The 12,476-nt window shown below is 30.4% G+C and overlaps 1 protein-coding gene across 1 annotated transcript; it reads left to right on the top strand.

Moving 5' to 3' along the window:
* The first annotated feature begins 6,666 nt into the window (after positions 1-6,666).
* On the top strand, positions 6,667-11,542 carry LOC114731184 (protein CHLOROPLAST IMPORT APPARATUS 2-like). Its single transcript, XM_028918309.1, has 3 exons — positions 6,667-8,503; positions 9,585-9,740; positions 11,238-11,542. The coding sequence occupies exons 1-3, from the start codon at positions 7,463-7,465 to the stop codon at positions 11,286-11,288; spliced, it is 1,248 nt and encodes a 415-aa protein (XP_028774142.1). The 5' UTR covers positions 6,667-7,462; the 3' UTR covers positions 11,289-11,542.
* Positions 11,543-12,476: the final 934 nt, after the last annotated feature.

Raw genomic sequence — 12,476 nt, 5'->3', positions numbered from 1 at the left:
ATCCAAACGAGGCCTAACTAAAATTTGAATCTCTTATACTATCTCCAGTCCATAATATAAGACCTCATTTGACTTTTATTTTGATCTTAAATATAAAACCCCAATCCACTTTGTCTCTCATATTTATGCATTTTTTCCCAAAAAAGTCATTCTAATAATAATAGTTCTAGCCAATATATTTAATTAGTAAGGATATTTTAGGAAAGACAACACATATTCATTACAAATAACTAACTTAATTTATTTTCTTAATCTCTTCAAATTAGTCAAGTACCTCTTATAATTAGGATCAGAGGTAATATTTAGTATCTGATAGTGTCTCGAATATAATTACCCTTAATAGAATAGAAGGATTATATATATGTAGCCAAAAAAAGATATATTGTGTACAATATTTTTATAAAAATAATTAAATAAAAAATTTAAATAATATTTTGTAAGTATTTGCTTTTATCATATCACCAATCTCTACTAAGATTATAATTTTTGAAAACCTTATAATTTAATGTTTTATGTGAGGATGCAATAGGATACTTTTCACGTATGTGATGTAGTGATCTTAGGAAAAAAAACATAAAAATATTTGAATGAAAACCAATCATAATTTTAAAAATAATTTTATAATATATAAAATAAATTCATAGAAGAATTTGTCTTAATTTATATAAAAATGTTTTATTTACACTTTTGTCTAATGCCTGGAGTTTTGTAAAACTGGCAGCTTTTTAACATTTGAAAAGTATGCCTTCATGAAATTGTAGAATTAAAAAAATTATAAAATAAATATTAATATATCCGTATCAATAAATAATTATATACTACCTCTGGTCCTTAATATAAGACCCCGTTTGACTTTTAGTTTGGTCCTAATTATAAGACCCCAATCCATTTTGTCTATTATATTTATGTATTTTTTTCCAAGATAATCCTTCTAATAATGATAGTTCTAGCAAATACACTTAATTAGCAAGGATATTTTAGGAATGACAACACTTATTTATTACAAATAACTAACCTAACTTACTTCCTTAATCTCCTCAAATTAGTCAACTGGGTCTTATAATTAGAACCGGAGGTAGTATAATAAAATTTGTACAAGCCACACTATTCAATCACATATATTGAACCGCGGGCATTATTTCTCAAATTTCATCATATAACGCTTGAAAAAATACGTTTAATTAAAAAATGGACTCTTTTGAAGTGAAAATCCATATGAAATAATGCAATGCACTTGAAAATCAGTCAATATTGATCAAAGAAATATATATATATATATATATATAATCTTTCACTGCCTTTTAACACTCTCACTACACGAAAATCTTTCCCTCGGAAAACCTAAAATTAAAACGATTTTTGACTTATTTGAGACAGAAAACTATAATTTTTTTTAAAGTTTTTATCAATATATGAAAACATGAGTAAATTAAAGACTACGTCGTTTTTTTTTTTCCCCTATGCACATATATCTTCCTGTGTCAAAGCAATCATACTCAAAATATTATCGAGGACTAAATATTAATATATTTTTTTAATAGAGATTTAAATTTTAGTTTATCGTATTACGAAGGATTAGTTCGTTCTAATATTTGGTAGAAGAGCATGTTGTAAAATACTATTGATGCTTGGAAAAAATATGGAAGAGATACGTGGTCCGCAAACATGTTACGATATTGTAAGGCATGTGACTGTGTTCCACTATTTGATAGCGACCCGCCTAGTATGACAGCTGAGTAGTGATGTGTGCATACACAAATCTTTTTTGTGACTCTGTGTCACTGTGTGTCTAAAAGCTTGTTTTTAGAAAGATTGCGTTTCTTTGTTTGTGTGGTTTTAACCAAACTTCAAGTCCTTTGCATGTAATATATTCATAGATCTTTTAAAAATGACCTCATTTGGATGTTATTGAATTTAATAACTTTTTTTTATAATTAAAAGGACATATACTAATAACTTCAAATTATGAGCGAGATCAAATTTGGCAATATCCATCTTATTAATTTAAAGACCTTCTCATGTGTCTTTGACTATGGGCCTATTTTATTTTTATTTTACAATATGACAAATTAATGTTTAAATTACCGCTAAAAAAAAATCCACATTTAGTAGCCGAAGATACTTCAAACAGAATTGTCTGCAACCCTTAACGGACTAGCATGTAACTAACAATCAAACTCGTATTACCAGCTCTAGTCATTTGAGTCAATGGTAGCTATTCCTGTACTGGTATTACCCCCTATGCTTGAGTGAAGTTTCTAGCCTGAATCCTTTGTCACCATGCTTTTGTATATATAGGTGGATTTAAATTATATGAATAAAAGAAAAAAGACAGATGCATGAGTGAAGCATATAGAAGATGCAAGTCACATGTACATGTAACGGTTTGTCACATTGTATCTATGTAGTCTGATAGTCTCACTCTTACGTACACTTCATCATCATCAACTGGCGGGCGTTTATCTGAAGAGAGCTTCGGTGGCTGGGAGGATTCCAAGTCACCCCATTTTTGAAGATAAGGTAACGCGAAATATACATCAAGTAATGCCCTTATGTTCTAACTACAATGTCTTATATATGTGTGGATAAGCTCCTTAGTTTTATTTTCACTGAATAATTCTTCAACCTTGTATCACACCTCTCATTCTTTATCCTCTCTCTCTCTAAACTTTAACTTATCCACAAAACCCTAAAAAGTATGGTGGCCTGGGTATGGTGAAAAGTATAATCTCCGGTCCTTAATATAAGATCTTGTTTGACTTTTATTTTAGTCCTAAATATAGGATTCTAATCCATTTTGTCTATCATATTTATGTTTTTTTCTCTTCAAAATAGTCCTTCTAACAGTGGTAGTTTTAACAATGCACTTGATTAGCAAAGATATTTTAGGAAAGACAACACTTATTTATTACAAATAACTAATTTAATTTATTTTTTAATCTCCTCAAATTAGTCAACTAGCTCCTATAATTAGGATCGGAGGTAGTACAAAGATATTTGAAAAACAGTGTCATGTTTGTGGAGGAAAAAGGGAATTGCTCCTCTAATTTTAAATATTGAAATTAGATAATTAACTTACATAAATTAAAAAATATTTAAATTAGTTATTAATAAAAAAATATTTGTATTGGAAGTTATTTGCATTAATATAAATCTTTTTAATATATGCAATAAATATAGATGATTTGTAAAAATAATTATGAATTTAAGAAACATAATGAATTAAAGTTTAATTTTAGAAAAAATCGAAACAAACCTCTCATTTAGATCATATATTTATAATTGAGGAAAGTATATAAATTATAATTCAATTTCCATCTGAAAGAAAGATGAACTGCAATTCAGGGCTTTCCTTTGAGTGAAAGTATATATTATTTTATTTATTTCATTATTTTTATTAGGTTTGGAGGCATAAGAAGTGTACGTAATGTTTAGTTAATTAAATTACATAAGTTCAAATATAAGATGTCATGGAAATAAAGGGTATGTATAACTATTTTCAAAGAAAATTCAAAATTACAAAGTTTTTTTTTCAATAGAAGTTGAAATTTTAAATTAGGAACCGAAGATAATATATTTTTTCCTTGAAAGAAATCACTGGATCACACATCTCGAAAAAGATATTGTGTGCGTTGGTGCATGAGGTGTGTAAATATCTCTCACTCGCTCACACATCTAAATTACAAGTGCACGAATGAGATTGATCAATTTGATTTTTTTTTTTCATTAGCTTTTAGACAACCGGTTTTTAGATATTTTCCAAATACATAGGATAATAAATATAATTCCTCTATAAATATTTTAAGACTGAGGAGGCATTTTTAGATGGGGCGTAAAATACTTTTAAAAAGTGATTTCATAAAAATTAAGACAAAAATCCTTTCACATACTTATTTTATATATTATAAAATACTACTTCCGATCCTAATTATAAGAGCTAATTAACTAATTTGAAGAGATTAATAAAGTAAGTTAAGTTATTTATTTATAATAAATATGTGTTGTTTTTTCTAAAATATCCTTACTAATCAAGTTTATTTGTTAGAATTATCATTATTAAAGTATCTACTTTAAAAAGAAATATATAAATATAAGATATAAAATAGATTGAAGTATTATAATTAGAACTAAAATAAAATTCAAACGAGGCCTTATAATATTAAGAACCAGAAGGAGTAATTTCAAAAGATGATAAGCGGATTTTTTTTGGGGGAATACCTACATTAAAAAGGAGACATTGCGCCCACATGCAAAAAGAAGCTAAGGAGTTAATGCTTAACTTTTTTGGTGGGGATGCATAAAGAAGTCTGAGAGATCTACTGTTTTCTTCATATTTATTTATTTTTTATCTCAAAATTGTATATTTTTTGTTAATTAAATGACGCATTTTTCTTAACAAAATCGGAAACCTCAAAATAAGATAAAATTACTCAGTCTTGTAAGGAGGAAATTTTCCACAGTGACGGCTTTTTTCACAAAAGAGGAAAATCAAGGCTGCCTGTTTAGTTAGGAAATTTATCATTTCAATTAAGATGTAATTTTTACAATATCATTATTAATTAGTGTAAGAATTGAAGAATTGAATAATCAAATATATTTTAAAGTAAAATCAAATTAAAGTTTTTACCAAAAAAATCTAATTAAATTAAAATCAAAGTTATTTGCTTACCCAAAAAATTCAAAGATATAGAGAATTTATTTGATTTGGGGTGAATGCTATATGAACCATTATTTCCTGGATTTTTTTTTGTTGCAAAAAAGACAATTTATTAAGAACTAAGTAAATAAATAAACATTAAATAAATATTGTTTTTTAATACTCCCTCCGTTCCTTATTATAAGAGACAAATAACCGAAGTACGTTGATAAAAAAAATAGTTAAAATTAGTTAAAAATAATTAATGTGTAAAAAGTATAATTTTTTTCTTCAAAAATGCCCTTATTAATAAGGAGAGAGAGTATGAGAGAGAACAATTATATTATTAAAAGAAAGAGAAGTGGGAGGGAGTAAGAATGTGAGTTGGAGATAAAAAATATGGATAAAAGAGGAAATCAATACAAAAAAGTAGAAACAACTTTTAAGTGTCTCTTATATATAGGAACATGTCATAAGCATCAAATGTCTCTTATAATAAGGAACAGAGGGATTACCTTTTTCCTCGGTATTCTAAATTAGGCTAGTTTTGTTGGCAAATAATATTTCTCAATTTTTAATATAAGACCTAATTAACTAATTTAAATAGATTAAGAATATTAGTTAAATTAACTAATATAGTATTTTTTAAATACTTTAAATATCTTTCTTAATTCTCTTACCCTTTTTTTATTATTAGAAAATGTCAATAAAATTAATTTAAAAAAAATTAATAAACATATAAAATAGATCCTGTATATATATGATCAGTATCAACTCCAAATATAGAATTCACATTGGAAGCCGAAATGTTTGGTACTGTCGACGAGCGAAAAAGGGGTGTACGTGAACAATAGCAAACTGTGGGCGAAGAATGTGTAGATCCAGAAAACCGGGGGCAACTGGTGCAAAAAGCTAAAAGATTTGGAAGCGCATAATCTTGAGTCGATGATCCTAATGAGCACAACGTAGTGAGGCGGAGAGCCACAGATTAATGCGAAACCCACCAAAAAGGTTCAAATCATTGCTCCTCCGAACCCGTCCAAAACTCTCATTTTTAATACATATTATTTTATGTTTTATCGTTATTAATTAATATATCACTCCAGCATTAGTATATTTCAAAGTTTATTGAAATATATTTGTAAGTTATAAATAAAAATACTTATTCACTGATTTTATGTGAACATATGTAAGAGACGACAGTAGTTTTATAATTATAAAAATAAATTTATAAATATTATATTTCAAGTGTTTGAGTTCCCAATCCCAAAAGCCGACTTGGATACCCGTGAAAACTCAGGAGCTCCTTACCCCATAAAAAGGTCTTCCACGATTGCCCTAAGAATCCAGTTTATCCAATGATAGAATGCCACGTCACAAGATAAGAAGCCTTTCCATAAACCCCCGAGAAGGGCTTTGCAGGTGGTGATGGTAGGGAATTGGAATGGCACACTTGGAATAATCTCAAAGGTACATCCGTGCTTGGACATCCTCCAGATTTTATTCCCTCAATTACTTATTTGCCCATTTTATGACACGATATTACAGGCATGCCATCACCTTCTAATTTGCACCTTTTTATTTGAGTTACACTTAATTGCTTCAGTTGTTTAAAAATATAAGAGATAAAATTTCAATCGTAGAAATCATCTTGATTGTTGTGAGCTTTCATCATCAATACCTGAACTTTTTAAAAAAAATGATTGAAATTAATATAGAAGACATTCGTTATTAAATCTTTAATGAAAGAGTAGTAAGAAGGCCACAACGGTATGATGTATTTAATATTTATTACAAAGTAATAAGAACAGAAACAAAAGGCCTGCTTCATTCCTCAGTTGAATTATATTCCTTTCACCATGATTTTCATATTATTAGTTCTTTCTTTGACTCTTTCCGGCCAAATCCCATACCATACAGGAAGGAAGGAGCAGGGGCATTTTTGTGAAACCACGGTGTAAAACAGCTGAATTAGTAAGGAGGAAAAAAATAAAGCTTAATGTGAGAAAGTGGTCCCACGTTCGGAACAGCAGAGACTGAGCATTGTCTCTTCCACCGTTCTCATCTCATCTTCTTCGTTCTTCCACCTCCTCCAGCCATTAACACACCCACACCCTCTCTTAGTCTCTTTCTCTCTCACTCTCTCTCTTTGACACAGCCTGCGTTCATAGATTGTGTCTTTCTAGATTTTTTTGCCTATATATCTTCTCCTGGTGACTTGCTGTGCTGTGCTCTCTCATCGCCTCCTTCTCCTCTCTCTGTATTGTCACCAGTCAACCGAATTTATCACTGCCCAAGACACTGAGGCCCTCCCTTCTCTTATTGGAAAACTTTCTTTTCCCAGAAAATTTTCTGATTTTCTATAATACCCAGGCACCTATCACAGCTTTGGTAGGTATCTGGGTAGGTGGTTGTGGGAATTACTCTTCTAGCGATTTGGGATACCTACTCCTATATTTTGCTTTCTTCGGTTTTGTTTGACTACTTGGGAGCCAAGTTTTTAGTGGAGTCTTCAGAGTTTTTTATCCTGGCTCTGGTGTTCTTCTGTTTATTATTTTTTTCCTCTTAAAAGTTCTTGGCTTTTTCTTCCTTTTTTGTTTGTTATTTTTCAGGAAAAAGGCCGTCCACTGTTTGTTTCTTGTACTTTCTGGGTTTAGGGTTTTGTACCCTTCTCTACGTGATTTAGCTTTCTCTTCCTTTTCAATTTAGGGAAAATGAGGATCTTTTCATGCTCTGGTAACTGTGATTCTGTTTAATTTTCAATCTCAGCTTATGAACTTGAGCTCAAAATCTTATTGAGGTTCATCTTCATACCTGTTCGCAAAGATGTCTTCGATCTTAACTGGAGCAGGTGGTGGAAGAACCTACGGGTTCGACTTAGATTTTGTGAAATCTCCATCTCCGTTGATCCGTCCTTCTCATACATCGTCATCTTCTACTTCTTCTGCTTCTTCAACAATATCTGAATCCAGCAATTCCCCTTTAACAATCTCGACCAGAAAATCTCGAGCTCCCCGAAAAAGACCGAATCAAACCTACAATGAAGCTGCTGCTTTGCTATCCACAGCCTATCCCAATCTCTTTTCCAACAAGAACCTCAAAAAACCAGGCCAATTCTGCAGACCTAATGATGCTGCTTTTCTGGATGAATCTGCAGAGGAACTGTTCTTGCCTTTCAGAGTCTTCGATGATTCTGCTGCCTCTTTCCTCCTTCAACAACAAATTCAGCACAAGCCTAGTTCTCCAATGGATCCCAAAATGGTGAATCTACAAGAAAAGTCGTGCCAGAGTCCCGGGGAGATTATCTCGCGAGTGAATTCGTTGGAATTAAACGATGATTGCGAAGAAGATTTCGATGCCGAATCCATTCTCGATGAGGAGATCGACGAGGGAATCGATAGCATCATTGGAAGCAGAGCTGAAGAAGATTCCAATGATGCATCCTGTCACGGCGAAGGGGGGAATAATTGGAGCGTGGATTCCTCAGGATTCGGATGTGGCGCAAAACTCGATTTCCGACTGGGGCTGGTGAAGGCTCTCCGGCGTGTCGATGACAGCAATTGGTGGAATTTCCCGGCGGTTGACATAGTGGAAATCTCGCCAAGAATCAACAAGCACACGTCGTCATTTGCTGCGCCGGCGGAAAAGGAGAAGAAGAAGAAGAAAACGTCGTCGTCGACGACGACGAAGAAAGTGGCGGAGAAGACGAAGATGAAATCACTGAGAGCAATTTCGATTCCGAAATCGAATGCCTCAAAACTGATGTTAAAACTGAACTACGACGACGTTTTGAGTGCTTGGTCCGACCGAGGGTCGCCGTTCGCCAACGGACGTCGTGGCTCCGATTCACCTGGAAATAATGCCAATGTATGTTCCTCATCTCTCGCCGGCCGATCAAAATCCAAAAACAAGAATAAGAAAGTTTGATCTCTATGGTTGGACATAAGAGAAACAGAGCATCTGCATCTTGCAAGAAGCTCTTTGCCCATTTCCTTTTTCTTCTGTTCTTTCTCCAATAAAAAAAAAATATTCCCATATATATTATACCACATTTCTATATTGTTATTCAGCTTAAAAAAATGAAAGTGAAAATTGAACTATTTGTATATTGAAAATTATTATTTTTTATTTTCAAATTCTTAGTGGGTACCTCTCTTCTTTCTTTATTTTTCCCTTTTTTTTCTCCTGTGTCAAATTTTATTCTTTCAATTTAAGGTAGCCCTAAATTTATTTGCATTGTTTCCATTTAAAATGAGTTTAAGTGTTGGTTTAGGCCAACAAGTTAGTGTTTTTTTTCTTAAGGGTTAATGTTAACTATTAAACTTCATATAATATTGTTATTGCACATAAACAATATGTTATTCTTGAATATTATTCGATATTTACAAGTAAAATGACTCTTAAACGAAGGAATGCAAACTAAATCTCATGTATTTTCACGGCTGTAGTGATGTTTTTCTAATTCAAAAGATATATTGAATTCTCCAATTCCTTGAAAGTATAGAAATTATCTGAAGTGAGATTTTTTTTTAGCGAATTGAGATTTTTTTAGCTCATGATTCATGGAACACAAGACATTTATTATCTTGAAAATATTAATCATCATTCTATATATATGAAAAAAACAACCAAAACTATTTGTATGATTAAAAAGATAAAGACGAAAAGAAAAGAGTTCCATCCTCAACGAATTGGGCGTGGGAGTAATATCATTTACTAATTACTAATAAGCAAATCTAAATATAGATATATCAATTTTTTTTTGGGGGAAAATTTAACACTAGTTTCAAAACCCATAGCGTTACAGAAATTTTAAAATAAGTCTTATGTCAGACTTTGTGCGTAATTTGATTCATTATATTCTTTCTTGTATTTAAGGTAAAAAAAAAAAAAAGTCTTGTAAATTATGTTTTCAAAAATTAATTTGGAAGTAATTTGTTTTTGTCAGGCCCAAGAAGCCCATATAGATTTGCTGACAAATATGGGCGGAGTGAGGGAAGCGAGCGTGATGCGCTACAAAGAAAAGCGGCGGACACGTCTCATCTCTAAGAAGATTAGATATCAAGTCAGAAAAGTCAACGCTGATCAACGGCCCAGAATGAAGGTATGGTTGACTTTTAACAAGCTTGTGGAGTTCCACTTTCGCCCCTCGGACAATGTTTATTTTATTCAGGGGTGTTTGAATAGAAACGAAATCATGATTTTAAAAATGATTTTACGGTATACGAAATAAATATGTAGAAGAGTTTTTTTCGATTTGTGAAAAAGTGATTTTAAGAAACACTTCTATAGCTTTCCCAATACTCGCTCAGTTTAATTAAAAATTTAAGGTGAACAACACTTCAGTCTCAAAAATATTAAATGGTACTACCTTCGGTCCTTAATATAGAATATTATTTGACTTTTATTTTGGTTCTAAATATAAGACTCCAATCCACTTTGTCTCTCGTATTTATGTATTTTTTTCCAAGATAATCCTTCTAACAATAATAGTTTTAACTAATATACTTGATTAGTAAGGATATTTTAGAAAAAAAACATATATTTATTACAAATAATTAACTTAACTTCTTTCCTTGATCTCTTCAAATTAGTCAGTTAGGTCTTATGATTAGGACCGGAGGTAGTAATATTGGAAAAACAAGAGTAATTGAAGAATTTAACATAATAAATGTAAAAAATTTGATCATATTGTCCTTAAAAATATGTGGTATAAGTTTATATGATACAAGCAACGGGTTACTTGAAGTGACTCCTAAAACTCAGATTCCTAAATTGTACTTAAAACTCTCACTTTTATAATTGTTTAAATTACTATTTGCGATTGTAATTGTAAATTTTTTTCCTCAATATTTTCATTAATATGAGAATATAACTATATGTGATTGGTTATGATGAGTTGTGGGCCCATATTATATTAGTAGTAGTTGATGAAATCATGAGATACATCATACATCTGCCATGAATTGACCTTCTCTTTTCAAAAAGGGTTTAAGAGTATATTTGCAAATCATTTAAGCAACCTAAAAAATAAGGCTTTGATGAGCATGCCGTCCTAAATATTTATCTTTATGTCTTGTTTTTTTTTTTTTTCCCAAGAGAGACTTGTGTTTGTGTCGTTTGTCTTTTATTTTTAATGATGAAAAATAGAGCAATTATAATATTTTTGTTAAAATTTAAATGGGAAAATTAAATAATTCCTATTCATAAGAGGCACTAATAGCATATCTAAATTTTTTAGTATTATTTTTTATTTTCACCCCTTTAATTATTGTTTAGTTAGTTGTATTAATTATTCACTCCCACTCTCACTTACGCATTTTCAATAAGTGAGATTTTTTTTTAAATGTAAGTTGCAAAAAATACAATTTATTTTTAATCTATGTGATTTAATTATTTGCATTTTATAAAAAGAATTGGAGGGAGTAATAATGCATCTATAAGACAGGGTTTATTAATTATAATGAGACTTCTTTTTTGTAATTTCTTTTTTATCTACTGGTAGGTTTGTACTTTTTAAATTTATTATTAATATAATTGTCTTTTTTCCGCAAAAAAAAAAAAAGGGTAACACATGTTTAGGTTGTTGGTGATTTGGCAGGGGCGATTTGTGAGGAGGGCCAATCACAGCTCAAATCCAGATGGACGGTGATAATTGAGGACCATATGTGTTTCTATAGAAATGAACGATTTTGTGCAATTTTTTGTTGTTGGTTTATTGTAATTTAATTGATTTTCTTGATTGTTTCTTTTTTTTTTTTAATTTCTTTCATTTTACAAGTAGCTTATGAAATTACCACAAGGTGAGAAGAGTATTTAGAGTTTAAATTCTCCAAAATTACAGTTCAGGACTGCAGGCTGAAACATCCCCCCCCGGGTAAATGAAAAAGAAGGACCCTTTTAGTATTTGAACTTGATAATTTTAAATTGGTTTGCATAAATTAAGGTTAAATTTATTTATTTATTTTTTTAAAATAGAGTTGCTTAGGATTCTACCATCCCTATTTGCATTTTTTATTTGAATGTTTTTGTCCCTAAATAATGGTGTGCTTCGAAGTTTCAAAATAATTATTATTTGTTTCTAATAATATCCCTTTTAGTTGGAGGATATTAAATACAGGTACTTAAAATTTAAAATAGTGTGATATTAATTAGAAGGAAGAGTTTAAAAAAAAAACTCTTACATAAATAGATTTTATTTTTTCTTTGATATGTAATTTTTAATCCAAGGGAAGTAAATAGACAAAAAATGAGGTATAAAATTCCACCTATTTGTGCACTTGCGCCGATGCTACACGCAAATTATAGTAGTAATTTTCGGGGTAGGATTGATCATTTATTTTTATAGGTTACGCTTTTTATATGTCTACAAATTTAATTCACTTTTTTTTTTTCATTCTTATCAATTACATATTTATGTACTACTGCTCCAATCTTAAATATATGACCTATTTTATAATATCAATTACACTATAAGATATTTTATATTTAGGACCAGAGGAATAATTATTACACATTAGTTAAAAATTATATATTTTTCTCTTTTTTTGGGTTAATTTATATAATTTAGTTATTTGTATTTTATATATAAAAAGGGAAGAAGTAGGTTTTATGGTGGCAGGAAGATGCCTTTATTCATCTCCACCAGCTCTGTTTTGTCGGAATCTACAACACTCCATTAATAATAAAGGGAAAATAACATAAAAAGAGGTTTAAAAGTGTAATATTCTAATTTAGGTATTTAAGATATTAAAATCTCATGAAAGAAAGTGATGCCTGAGTTGGTATTTTGTAAATCTAGTTAAATGACAAAAATTTTCTTGTATAAAAAAGTTTATTA

This window comes from Neltuma alba, unplaced genomic scaffold, assembly GCF_004799145.2.
Source record: "Neltuma alba isolate B1F8T4 unplaced genomic scaffold, ASM479914v2 tig00012806_pilon, whole genome shotgun sequence".
Classification (NCBI taxonomy): domain Eukaryota; kingdom Viridiplantae; phylum Streptophyta; class Magnoliopsida; order Fabales; family Fabaceae; genus Neltuma; species Neltuma alba.
Note: the sequence above shows the minus strand (reverse complement) of the source record. Positions and strands in the feature narration are given on the sequence as shown.

What these genes read in the sequence shown, in the direction of transcription:
- LOC114731184 (XM_028918309.1), top strand. Translation starts at nt 7,463, where the DNA reads ATGTCTTCGATCTTAACTGGAGCAGGTGGTGGAAGAACCTACGGGTTC. An exon ending in CACCTGGAAATAATGCCAAT is followed by an intron (nt 8,504 to 9,584) that starts GTATGTTCCTCA and finishes TGTTTTTGTCAG; the next exon opens with GCCCAAGAAGCCCATATAGA. An exon ending in ATCAACGGCCCAGAATGAAG is followed by an intron (nt 9,741 to 11,237) that starts GTATGGTTGACT and finishes GTGATTTGGCAG; the next exon opens with GGGCGATTTGTGAGGAGGGC.